Below are 14,148 nucleotides of genomic sequence, written 5' to 3'. Positions count from 1 at the left end.
CCATTTTAGGAATTAGTATGAGAAGGCATTCCAAAAGTAACGCCTCCTATTTCTTTACTCCGCCCGAATGGATCAGAGAGGATTGCAAATTGCATTGTTATGATGACTGAACCAGAAGACGTATTTAATTAACGCTCATAAGTTTTTATTCATTTTTTTTTTTTTTTTTTAATTTTATAAAAAGGTACGTATTACACATGTATTTCACTGAATAGCGGAAGACCACTTTAAAACAACTCCTCAGGGACAAATGAATGTTCCTCAGAAAACTGCTGGAAAGTTGTCTTTATATGAAATCAAAAAGGATTCGGAGAAGAAAGAATGCAGATAAAAGGAAACGGAAATATGTAAAGTTTGAAAAAACATGAATTAAAAAAGAAAAAACACTTATTTATTGTAGTGTGCATAAAAAAGGGCTCCTTCAATCTTTAACAGACTATGGATACCCAAAAAGGGGTGACTGCACATGAAATTTTTGTGGCAGGAGGTGCACAATCTCCAACCACGCCTCTCCTGAGTCAAAATTGGAAAGTGAAGTGTACGTACAGGACGACCGAAAACAAATGCTGAGATAAGCGGAGAGCACATACAGTGCCTAGAATTCCCAAATGGTCACCCATCTGGTACTAATCAGGCTCAACGTTGCTTAACTTCGGTGATCTGACGAGAACCGGTGTGTCAACGTGATTATGCCGTAGTGTATATAGGCCATCACAAAATACTTGAATGCAAAACACACATGGGGGAACAGGTTTACATTGTCATATTTATATATAGTGAATAAATGACAAAAGACTATATTCCAAAGTTCATGATGTTGACAATCTTATAATTTATTCCTTTAATTCAGTTGATATTTACAATTCTTGATAGTATCTGTTTCGTAGCACAAAATCAATCATCACTTAATTATTATATCAATCAGTGAATCTATTTTGCCCTTAACTAATCAGAAGAAATAGAAGAAAAAGAAAATAAAGCGTGTTTTAACATGATTAAAATCCGAATATATATATATATAAGTTATAAAATATATATGGCAATTAAACTACACAGAATATTCCGCGTTTCATCTACGCTAGGATTCATTAGGCTTTCATAAGTCTGATGAATCTTAGCATGGATGAAACGTGGAATATTCTGTGTAGCTTAATTGCCATATAAATTTTATAACTTACTACCTAGCTCCACCTACGTATTTGAGCACTGTTGAAGTAAATACTTCAAGTTTACGCATAAATTTATACTTTTGTATATTAATTTATGTGATCAAATTAAGTAATCTATATATATATACATATATACATATACATATATATATATATATATACATATATATATCTTCCACTCTATAATAAAGACCAAGACCAATGTGTGTATATATATATATATATAAGTGATGGGACAATTCCAAAATTTTTCCTGATTCTAATACAATTACCGATTATGTTTTCAATTCTCAATTTGGTTACAATTATCTATTCCGATTCTTTTAAAAATCACTAAATATTTAACTATGGAGTTGCTTTTCTTTAGACTATCGTAAAACCGCATGTGATATATTTTCTTGAATGTAAAAAATACACGTGTGTTGGTGATCTATATAATTTAATTTTGTTTGTAGCTTAAAACCAATACACATTTATCATTTCATCTTTAGTTTTAGTAATGGAAAATTAAGTTTTAAACAAACACAAACCAAATAAGAAACAATCACAACAATTGTTTTTGGCATAGGAAAGTAGAAACAATTTTCTCAAATTCTGATACCTTAAAAAATTCTGATTTTCTGGATTCCTAGTTCTGATTATCTTCCCAACACTAATATATATTGATTTATTTATTGCAGACTATTATCCTCATCTTTCTTAGTTGTTGACAATGTTTCGGCCAACTATTCCTCTGGCCTTCGTCAGGTGCTATCCCGTCTGGGTTACCACCTGACGAAGGCCAGAGGAATAGTTGGCCGAAACGTTGTGAAACAACAACTAAGAAAGATGAGGATAATAGTCCGCAATAAATAAAAATTAATAAATAAAACTCATCTCAATAATGAATTCAAATTGAATAATATATATACTAATATATTTATATATATATATATATATATATATATATATATATATTATATTCCAGGAGGGCTGGAATAGACTCCTAAGTAATAAATGCACCAACAACGCAATAATTCAAGGTAAATTTGGACAGATGATTGACTACTGTGTCTTCTCTGTAAATTTTTGCTACCTTTTACCTACAGGGGATTGAAACATGATTATCTTATTTTTTGGCCAGATGAGCCGAATCACAAAAGTTGGCCAGCCAAGGAAAACTTAAGTTATTAAACAAGAGCATACACAATGTAATTTGGAGGCGATCTAATAAGCATTGAATGAACAGAAGACGAAATTACCTGCAGGTTGAGCAAATTCAACGCAGAAACGGCCATGCATTCTTTTTCTTGTGGGGGTGGCCAGTCATTCCTTCCGTCCATACCTTCACACACTTGAGATAAAAGCTCATCAATTTGTTCAAACGTAGATTTACAAACATCAACCACAAACGGAACTTTTGAACCAACATTCCACTGAGGTGTCGCTGACCATGCAAAACTCTGAAAAAATAAATAAAAAAATTCAAATAAAAGTAAATAAATAAATAAATATATATATATATATATATATATATATATATATCAAGAAGTAAAATTTAAGTTTACAAGCCAAAAGCTTCTGTAAACTTAAAGCAAATGTAAATATTGAACTTTTATAAAAGTAATCCTAACCAAATAAAAAAGCTCGATACAACCAAAATAGGAAATAGAGCTTGTCATAGTAGAACACAATTCAAATTTGGAAATTTTATTTTTACACAAATTTATTGCTTAACAGGATACTCAAAAAGAAATATTAGGATTTCCTTAATCCGCATAGTTTCAAAGAATGCATTCCTTTCATCAGAAAAATGATATTAGCAAATGAATATTATAGCAAAGTTATGAATTTGCTGGCACTGGCATGAATTGTAACTGCATTATATGAAAACTAATCATATAGCTTTGAGAAATTTAAAATTAAAAAAAAATTAGTTTCAGAATGTATTATTTCCATATTATTAAATAAAATTTATCTTAAATCGAGGGGGGGGTTGTAAATGTTGGTTTGTAAGCTATAATTTATGAAGTGCATGGTTAGGTAGCAGGATAGGATGATGGTTGTAAAACCAATGTAGCTATTAGCTTTAATTATTATCATGGAGTTGCATTCTCTCAAAGAGCATGTAAAAATAAATATAAATAACATTGGTTCTTTCCAATACTTTATAGGTTAGAGAGAAGTTATTTTTTTTTAACATGATTTTGGGTCATAAATTTCTTATAGTAAATAAGGATAATCTTAATGTTACAAATTGTATCAGTGTACAATATCTTTATGGCTTCTATTCATATCTCCATTTATATATAAAAGGCACTTTGTATGCATGTGTGAATTTGTCCATTTTAGACTCTGAAACAGAGTAAAAAAAAAAAAAAAGAGCATACAAGTCTTGTTAAGATTCAAATACCTCTGACTCATAGGTATTCGATGTTTCCGTTTAGTCTCGAAAGACAAAAGATATCCCCTGTAGGGGCAACTGTGTGTGTAATTGTGAGACAAGGGTTGTGCAATCCCTAACCACACCTCTCTTGAATCGGCACTGTTTGAGTCCAGTGGCAATGAGAAGTCCAGGACGACTGGAAACAATGCCGAGATAAGCGGAGAGCACATACAGCATCTGGAAATCCCAAAACGGTCGCCTATTTAGTACTGACCAGGTTCAATGTTGCTGAACTTTGTTTATCCAGTGGGAACCAGTGTGTCAACGTGATTATGCTGTATATAAATAGGTATTAGACATCAATTAATATCTATTACTCAAATTTCAGTTTCTTTAGTGCATCTTAAAGGGTTTTTAGGAATATAAAATGGACACAAGCCCCAATTTGAAAATTCAAATATTTCAGATTTGCATTAAATTTAATCCCTATTCATTAAAGACCAATTAAGCAAGATTCCACTGAATTTCAATTTCTTTTTAAGAACCCTTAATTTTTAACTTAAATTCTAGACATTTCCTAGAATCAAAATGATGTAAATGATTTGGACCAAAATTGGAATAAGGATTCTAGATATGAAGTTTATTATCTATATATCTATAAAAGTGAGAATGTGTGTGTGTATGTGGGAGGACACTTCTCAACTAATACAGTCAACAAATTTTTTGATTTACAGACTTGAAATTTGGTATATAGGGTATTCGGATGTGGAAAACTTTTTAATCAATTTTCATCTGGAAAAAAAGGGCTACGGAAAGGTCAAAATTCCAAAAATGGTATATGGAGGGGTCATCGGATTTTTATCTGCGTCAATTGTTTCACAAATGCGCATGCCTGAATTGTTCACGTGACAGATTACTTATGTTACTACTTAGTAGGTTTGAAAACATTTTAAAGATCGTGTCAAGCTGGCCTAATGGTTATCATACTTGACTCACTGTCTTTAGGTTTTGATTTCGATTTTAGCTCAAGTATTTTTTAATTACTTGCAAGAATTGAACTGTTTAGAAAAAAACATAATACTCACATGCACAGGTCTCAGTTTTTTGTTTTTTTTTGCTTCATTTTTTTTTGTTTTTTTTAAAAAGGAGGTTAACATTACGTTTAATAGCTATGGTATTTCTGTTTATAAATAAGAATCCTGCATTAATTAAAATATAATATTTATGCATATTTTATGGCTGGGCAATGCCAGGCGGCTTGCTAGTATCATACAAATTCATCTTCAAAAGTGATGCAAATTTTGCAATATTCGGTTTCGAATACGTTTGGAATATTCTTCGGTGCTTGTTAAGATATAGTTGACGAATCGATTTTTTTAAATATATCGTTTTAAGCAAAAACAATATTACATACTTAATTGTCATGTCGAAAATAGTAATATATCCAAATATTACAAAAATTCTGACCTCCAAGATCGCCATGGACATGGAATATATGCCTATATTAGGGATAGCTTTCCATGTGGTAGGGACATCTCCAGGGAAGATCCTAACTTACCCTATATGTGCTTCCGGGTTGCTTTAGCTCACACTACGGCATTTATATTTACTCTCTATCGGCCCCATAACAGCGGAGTTACTATCTTTTAAAGCATATCTGAGAAAATTGACCAAGTCCTATCTGCTTATCCTTCAGCTAACATTCACGTATGTGGTGATTTCAATGTTCACAACGTCGAATGGTTGACTCACTCAAACAAGACCGATGATGAGGGGAGGTTCTGTCATGATTTCTCCATTGCCTATGACCTCACTCAGATTGTTCAGGAACCTACCCGTGTGTCCAACAATGACGGCCAGTATGCGAGCCTACTAGACCTTTTTCTCACAACTTGCCCTGAACTATGTTCAGTTTCTGTTCTGTCGCCTCTTGGATCTTCCGACCACTCTGTTGTATCAATTAAGATAAAAATGAAATGTAATAAGTCCCCAGACGTACCTCTCCATCGTACAGTATATCGATACACTAAGGCTGACTGGGATAACTTCCATACATTTATATCTGATCTACCTCTGCATTCTATGTTTAAAAAGGATGTGTCCTCTATAGTATTAGACCTGACGGAATGGTTAATTGTAGGTATTGACCGTTTCATACCCTCAAAAAAGTTTCAGCAAAAACCTAACAGCCAGCCATGGTTCTCTCCAGAATGTGCTGCTGCCATTGCGCACAGAAATCACTTTTTCCAGTTTCCAACGTAATAGATGTATGGAAACTAAAGCCGTTTTCAGGACTGCCAGCAACCATTGTAAGAAAGTAATAAAGAACGCAAGAGAGTTGTATGCTCAATCTGTCAAGTCCAAAGTAGCTGAGCAGCGGCTTGGTTCCCACCAGTTTTGGCAAATAGCAAACAGAATCCTGAACAGAAGCGTGTGCTCCATCCCAACTATTATCAATGGACCTGAGGTAATCTCGTCAGCATCAGACAAAGCCAAACTCTTTGTCAAGAACTTTGCAGCTAATTCTACCCTTTGCGATCAAGGCCGCCAACCCCCAATATTTCCTCCTCTATCAGAAAACACGCTATGTGATATACGTATATCTGTACGTGATGTTGCCAAGCTAATAAAAAACCTTGATTCCAGTAAAGCAACTGGCCCTGACGGTATTCCAATTATAGTACTCAAAAAACTTCAACCTGAACTAGCGCCCATACTTACAAAACTGTTTAAACGTTCTCTTAAGGAGAATAGTTTCCCATCTCCCCGGAAAATTTCATCAGTATGCCCTGTATTTAAGAATTCAGGTGATCGCTCATCCCCCTCTCAGTACAGGCCAATAAGTCTCCTGTGCGTCATGAGTAAGTTGCTGGAATCTGTGTTAAATACAGAAGTAATCAACCATCTCAACAAAAATAACCTTCTTAGTGACACTCAATATGGTTTCCGTTCTGCTAGATTTACAGCAGATGTGCTTACAGTTATATCTCATAGGATTAGCAAATCTCTCGACGGAGGCAATCTTTCTAAGGCAATTGCTCTTAATATATCAAAGGCCTTTGATAGGGTATGGCATAAAGGTTTACTTCATAAGATCTCTAGCTATGGTATTGCTGGAAATGTCTTTTCAATTATTAAATCATTTCTTTCTGATAGGTTCATAAGAGTAGTAGTTGAGGGGCAAAAATCAGAAGCTCACAGTATTAATGCCGGTGTCCCTCAGGGGTCCATCCTGGGCCCAACTCTTTTCCTGATCTACATTAATGATCTTCCAAATCACATCCTTACATCATTTGTAGACATTTATGCTGACGACACTACCATTTATGGTAGCACATCTAAGACAGTAAACGACCAAGTTCTCTCTAATTCTCTCTCCTCTGATCTTGAGCATGTAATACAATGGGGTAAGGAGTGGCTGGTTACTTTTAATGCATCTAAAACCAAGCTTCTCTCTTTACATCATCAACATTCTGATCCACATCTGGCATCAATTGAAATGAATGGCTCTCGTCTTCAGGAGGCCTCAAGTTTTGACAAGCTTCTTGGCTTGACCATTACTCCTGATCTTAAATGGAACACGTACATCAAATCTGTTGCCAAGGCCGCTGGAAAAATGGTGGGATCTTTCTATCGATCCGGTAGATATCTCACTGCTGATGCTATTCTCTATCTATATAAGAGCCAGGTACGTCCAAGGATGGAATACTGTTGCCACATCTGGGCAGGAGCTGCTAGAAAGGACTTGGCCTGCCTTGATAGAGTTCAAAATAGACTTCGTAGCCTCGTAGGAGATGTCCTTTTCTCTTCCTTGCAACCTCTATCTCACAGAAGAGATGTTGCAAGTTTGTCTCTGATGTATCGTTATTTTCATGGAAAGTGTTCGACTGAGCTTCAATCTATGGTCCCCCCCTCGCCAAACTTTCACAAGAAACACTCGTCTAGCTGTAAACACTATCAATAATTCCCCCCACTCTTTATCTGTGCCTAAACCTAAACGTAGATTCCATGAACAAAGCTTCTTTCTTAGAACTGCACGCCTGTGGAATTGTCTTCCGTTTTCCTGCTTTCCGGCTGACTACAATATGGTTGTCTTCAAGTCTAACGTAAATAAGTTCTTGATGAGCCGTTCTATATAAGTTATCAAATTTACCAAATTTTCATTACTAATGATTACTATATTGTCCAATTTCTACTGTACACTCTTTAACCCTTATCCTTGAGTGGCCTCTGGGCCTTGATAATGTGGTGATGCCTATGTAAAAAAAAAAAAAAGAAAAATTCATTGAGTAGAACAACTACTATCATGTTTTTAGTAAAAAAAAAAAAAAAGGCTATAACTATAGACAACAAATATTGCAGCCATGACACAAGTAATCTAAAATATTCTTTTCGCAGTTATGTCTCTTGTGTTTAAACCTTAACGTTAAATCTCCACACTAGCGTACTGTACATGCAATAACCCTTATCCCTGAGTGGCTTCCAGGCCTTGATAATTGGTGACCACCTTGTAAAAAAAAAAAAAAAAAAAAAAAAACCTCCTACTGCCTACTTTATAACATCTAAGAAAAATACAATTTTACTCAATTTTTCGTAAAAATTATTTTTGATTAGAAATAAATTTCTATTCAATGATTTTTTGTAATTTTTGGATATATTACTATTTTCGGCACGACAAGTAAGTACATAATATTGTTTTTGCTTAAAACGACATATTTAAAAAAAAAAAAGTTCGATCTGTTGACTTTTATCTTAAACAAGCATCTATTCTTCTAGTGACCAAGTAATTACATACCTGTGTTGGTCCACAAGCGATTCCAGCAATCTTTTTTCCTTCAAAGACATTGATGAGGGTTGGCACAGTACACGTAATAGATTCTCCAACTTGTTGGTAGTCGTTTCTTCCCCATCCATAAACTTTACCATCATCAGTCAGAGCCAAGCAGTGCATTGTGCCCACTGCTACGTCGATCACAGTTTTATTAGACAAAGCCTCAATCTGTTTCGGGAAACGTACATGTTCTTCTGTACCATGACCAAGTCTGTAATGATCTCCTTTACCCCTAGAAAAGGAGGAAAAAAAAAGTTTACTTATACGACTCGTTATCATTTAATGGTATTTATTTTAGTAAAAAGTTATATGCAGAAGAAAATTTGGTATTTATGTAGTTATGTTACAATGTTGAAAATATTAACATTATTTAGAAAGCCATTTTTAACCTGGGGAGGGTGTTTTGTAATTATTCTGTACTTTCACTTAACAATTTAATAGAAATATATCACAAAACTTGAATTTAACTTGAAAATACAATTATTTTAAAAAAATAGCATGGTAACATAAGTGTATAAACACCAAAGATTTATCACTATTAAAAATATTTAGTCTATATATAAAAAAGGCAAAATGTGTGTGACCATTTCGTGTATGTCTGGCAAAGGCTTTTCTAGCACACGGTCCTGGGTTCGTTACTATCACTTAAAACTGTTTATATAGGTCCTATATAATAATACCTAGAAATTAGGAAAGCTCGTAGCGTATAGATTTATTTACGTCAACTTTTATAAAATTATTGCTATTTTGGCTTCTCGCATGTTGATTGGGCTTTTTAGTATAAATAAAGTGAAACTAAACTCAAACGGACGTTTTCAGCATTGCGCCGGGAAAAACGTCCAGAAGCAATCAGCTTTGATCAATCTTGTATATCAGACAATTGCTATTCAATCTGGACAATTGGGAGCTGCTTTCCCCTCCCCAACATCTGTTGGGGAAAAAACAGTCAAATTTCGGTAAACAGTAAACAAACCCAAACGCTGCGTGACTTCTATTTGACCTTCTTAATTAGGTCAAATGGAAGCAGCAGAGTTAACTTTTATTGTGCACGCCTGTTTTTATAGTTAAATAAATAAATTCAAACATGTGTATGTTGTATGTCGTGGTGGCCTAATGGTTAACGTCGCCCGTTTTTTTTTTTTTTTCACACATTAATTTCCAACTCAAGGGTACGGGTTCGATCCTCATACACTCACCTACCAAAACATTTTTTTTTTTTTATTATTTCACCCCTCACCCCCTGGAGTTTTGATTTACCTCAAGACACCCGGACATCGCCGGGTACCCACCGCTAATCTTCTATATATATAAAAGCCAAACGTCTGTGTGTATGTATGTTTGTTTGTAACGCTAAAACTTTTGAAAGACGGAACCAAACTTGACAAATTTGGTATCATATCGAAGCCCCATCACCCGGATGACAAATATCGAAATTTCACGTCAAACGGACCACTTGAAGTTGGTCAACTGATCAGTTATCTTCGAGGGGGGCCCCCAAAAAACCTGTCATTATCTATATATATAAAAGACAAATGTTTGTTTGTAACGCTAAAACTTGAGATGAAAGATTCCTCTCCCCTAAGAATAAAACATATGTTCAATATCTGCTTTTGTTTTTTCATTGTTTATACGGTCCCGAGCAACGCCGGGTAGCCCTGCTAGTATGTATATAAAGGCTAAAAAGATTAATTTACTTATCAGTTTGGGTACATATGTTTTTTTTTTTTCAAAATGTTCAATTCTCGTCATGTTAAAGAGATGGCAAAAAGAGAATGGATCAGTTTGTTTTGTATCCCTCACTTGGATTAACAGCTTTATCTCTCCTAGTTGGTTTCCAAATTTCATGATGCAATTCCTTGTAGAGGAAGGGCAAAAAACTTTTTACCCTCCTCCCCTTCACAGAAGTTGTGAAGATGACCTGTATTGTGGTCCTGTAAGGATTCGGAAGAAAGACCCAACTATTATATAGACCACTGTTGGGGTATGCCAAATAATCTGAATGATTATCATAATGATCGTTTTTGATGTCTAGAAAATAGCTATCAAAACAAAAGGTTATTTTTAGGATAAAAATATGAGGTACTTGTGCAGTTTAATCAAGATATTAAAAAAAATGAAAATATTGAAAAAAGTTTATATTGTACATATTCATTACGGAATGAAGTTCTCCGAAAAAAAAAAAAAAAAAATTTCACTTAATTTCATTAAGTAGTTTTTTTTTACAGTGAAAAAACAATTTTTTATCATACCAAGCAAAATGTTTGATTTTTAGGAAGAAAAGCTAGTTTTAAAAGATGGAGAGGGAGTGTCGGTGCTTTAAACTGAGTTATCTCCCCATGGGGTGTAAAAAAAAATTCAAAGATGGCTGCCTTCAACTTACTGTCATAAAAACATGTTTTTCTGCTGTAAAAAAAAACAAAAAAAAAAAAACTACTCGATCAAATTAAGTGAAATTTTTTTTTCAGAGATCTTCAATCCAAAATGGATATGTACACTATAACGTTTTTTTTTTTTTTTTTTATATTTTCATTTTTTTTTAATGTCTTGATTAAATTGTACAAATACCAAATATTATGGTAGAAATGTATGAGATATGTTAACGTAGAAATGTTAAAACAAACAAGAATGGTAGAACATAAATAGCATCAGGTGATCTTAATATAACGCAAGGTAATCACATAACGAGGTAGATTGGTAATACATGTATTCAGTTTAGTTTAGAGTTGAGAGTTAGACGGAAAAAGTCAGACAAATTAACACAAAAGATATCATCTCTGCGTTTTGGAAGCTGGGACAAATGTGACTTAAGCATAATGTAGAAAATTATAACGTCTTGCAGCTCCGATGGGAAACCAAGAATAAAGTTATATCAAATATGTAACCTATTGTTGTTTGGTTTCCTTCGGAGGGATATGAACTTGAATAATGAGAAGAGACAATGGAGAGAAGTATGTTATTTGTATATGCGCTACACAGACTTAATGTCAGCAAACTGTTTTATTGTATGCATTGCACACCCACACATACAACAATAGAAGACCATGTTAACCACTAGACGACACATGCTGTATATATCACAACGTTAAAGAGACATCAGTTATATAGACCCTGTTTATATACCACCCAATCATACAACACAACTTTAATTGAAAGAAAATGTATTAAACAGAAAGACAAATAAGATACATAAAAAGCATGGTTATGCATCAGTCCGACTGCCAAGTGTGCCAGACTTAACTTGTGTGTTATCTCCAAAAGACATATTGTTATATAGAGCACTACTGGCGGATGCGAAGTAATAAAAAAAAGTAAAAAAAAAAATTTTTAATTCATAGGAGGCAGAATGCAGAAATATTTTTGAGATAAGAGGATCAAAAGCAGAATAAGATATTAAAAGTGAAATTAGTCTTTTGGTTTCTTCTCGTCTTATTTTTATCGGTTTTTTTTTTTATAATTACAAATCTTAATCCCTCTCAATGTGGCCTGATGTACTATCGATACAGGGGGGGGGGATTTATATGTTTTAAAAACGGAGTTAAAAGCCACACTTTTGTATGCCTTATTACGTATCATTTTGCCTTATTATTTATTATTTTTTATGCCTTAAAGAATACACAAACACAAAAAAATATTCTTACCAAGAATAAAGAACTCCATGTCTGGTTAAGGCCAAACTGAAATGGGATCCACAAAAGACTCTCACAACATCCTGAGTAAGAGATTCTATCATCTTGGGTGTCCGGCATTCTTCATTACCACCACGGCCAAGTTTGCCAAAATCACCATCACCCCAAGAGAAGACCATCCCTGTATAAATTAAATGAAATTAAATAAATGAATAAAACATCAAATAAAAAGATAATTAAAAGAATACAAAGAAAGTTATAAATCACAAAATCCTATCACAATCATGACGTCCTAAGACTATGCCTGACGAAACCATGGTTATTAATATTTTTATGTATTTATATTATTTACTGTATAATATTTTTATATTTATTATAGTTTCATTTTAAAAAATTAAATTATATAATTTTTCATATACATATATATATATAAAAAAACAAAACATGTATGAGATATGTTCGAAAGCCAAATTACAATGCAATAATATGAAAAATAAGCAAATATTTCTTTGTGTTATATTGATTAATCAGACTATTATTCTCATCTTGGGTGTTATTAGCACAACGTTTCGGTCACTGCAACTTGCGACCTTCTTTGAGAACATGCTTCAGTAGGAAAAGAAACATATTCTCAACACCTGAAGAAGGTCACAGGTTGCAGTGACCAAAACATGCTAATAACACACAAGATGAGAATAATAGTTTGATTAATCAATATAACACAAGCAACAATTCACATATCTCAAAATTCAGAATTGATATATGATATTACGCCATAACAACTAAGTTGCTTGGAAATCCACACAGATAATTTGTTTATAGTAGTGAAGGCTTTGTGTAGAACCAACAACACTTTTTGGTATTACTGCTAACCTTTGTCGGGGCAGGTGACTGCCACAAGACAGAGTATACAGTAGACCTCAGGTTTTTACATCAGAGTTACTTTCTCCTAGATGCATGTCTTTCCCAGTGAATTAATGTGCCTCCAGACACCAATCTGGAAATTTTTACGACTCTGCGCGGTACACACAGTGCCTAGCCTTTGCAAATGGTCATCATCTGGTACTGACCAGGTCCAATGTTGCTTAACTTATGTGATCTGGCGAGAACCGGTGTGTCAATGTGATTGTGCCGTATATATATATATATATATTTATATAAGAGGGGCAATTAATTTATTAAAGGAGGAGGAATAAAAGTTATATATAACTTTATTATATAATCAAATCAATATTTAATATACATATATTAAATATTCCTCATCTTTTAATAAATTAATTGTCCCTCTTAACAGTGTTGAGGTTTCTCTATCTTGATACGTTTGTTTTGCTTTATTAAAGATATATTCTTTGATAACTTCATTCTGTATATATATATATATATATATATATATATATATATATATATACACACACATACACACACACACACACAAATATTTATTCTCATATTACACGGATGGAATACTGTTGCAATATCTGGGCAGGAGCTGCTAAAAACAGCCTATCCTACCTTGACAGAGCACAAAATAGACTTTGTGGCTTAGTGGGGGATGCCCTTTTCTCTACCCTGCAACCTCTCTCCCACAGAAGAGACATTGCGAGCCTGTCCTTGCTTTATCATTATTTCCATGGCAGGTGCTCGTCTGAACTCCAATCTCTGGTCCCCCCTCGCCAATCTTTCACGAAAAACACCCGTCTAGCTGAATCCACTGTGAAAAATTTCCCCCACTCTATATCTGTGCCTAAATCAAAACGCGGATTCCATGAACAAAGCTTCTTTCTTAGAACTGCACGCCTGTGGAACTCTGTTCCGTCTGCCTGCTTCCCACCGGACTACAACTTGGATGTGTTCAAGTCCAACGTTAACAAATTCCTAATGAACCGCCCCCTTAAGTAAACACTTCATCAAATCTCCACACTAACGTAATGTACTTGCAATAACCCTTATCCCTGAGTGGCTTCCGGGCCTTGATAAGTGGTGATCACTGTGTAAAAAAATAAATAAATAAAAATTAAAAAAAAACTATATGCATTATGCATATATGTATAAAACTATTATATTGAATTTCTGTTCAACTTCTCAAGTTAAAGAATAGAAGGCATTTTTTAAATGACCCTCGTATACACATATATACATTTTTTTCTACTGAATTTC

General features: G+C 33.9%; 1 protein-coding gene and 1 pseudogene across 5 annotated transcripts in view; both read right to left on the bottom strand.

Moving 5' to 3' along the window:
- Positions 1 to 14,148, bottom strand: part of LOC145268339 (E3 ubiquitin-protein ligase HERC2-like) — a 500,726-nt gene that overhangs the window by 341,669 nt on the left and 144,909 nt on the right. For all 5 annotated transcript variants that reach the window (XM_080123842.1, XM_080123845.1, XM_080123844.1 and 2 more), the window contains 3 exons: positions 12,004 to 12,172; positions 8,330 to 8,597; positions 2,411 to 2,611 (listed from right to left, as the gene is read on the bottom strand). In XM_080123842.1, the coding sequence (XP_079979968.1) occupies positions 2,411 to 2,611; positions 8,330 to 8,597; positions 12,004 to 12,172 (638 nt within the window). The remainder of the gene's footprint in view (positions 1 to 2,410; positions 2,612 to 8,329; positions 8,598 to 12,003; positions 12,173 to 14,148) is intronic.
- On the bottom strand, positions 583 to 700 carry LOC145268544 (5S ribosomal RNA; annotated as a pseudogene).

The sequence above is a fragment of the Euprymna scolopes genome, chromosome 43 (assembly GCF_053919585.1).
Source record: "Euprymna scolopes isolate OS-2025 chromosome 43, ASM5391958v1, whole genome shotgun sequence".
NCBI lineage: Eukaryota > Metazoa > Mollusca > Cephalopoda > Sepiida > Sepiolidae > Euprymna > Euprymna scolopes.
Note: the sequence above shows the minus strand (reverse complement) of the source record. Positions and strands in the feature narration are given on the sequence as shown.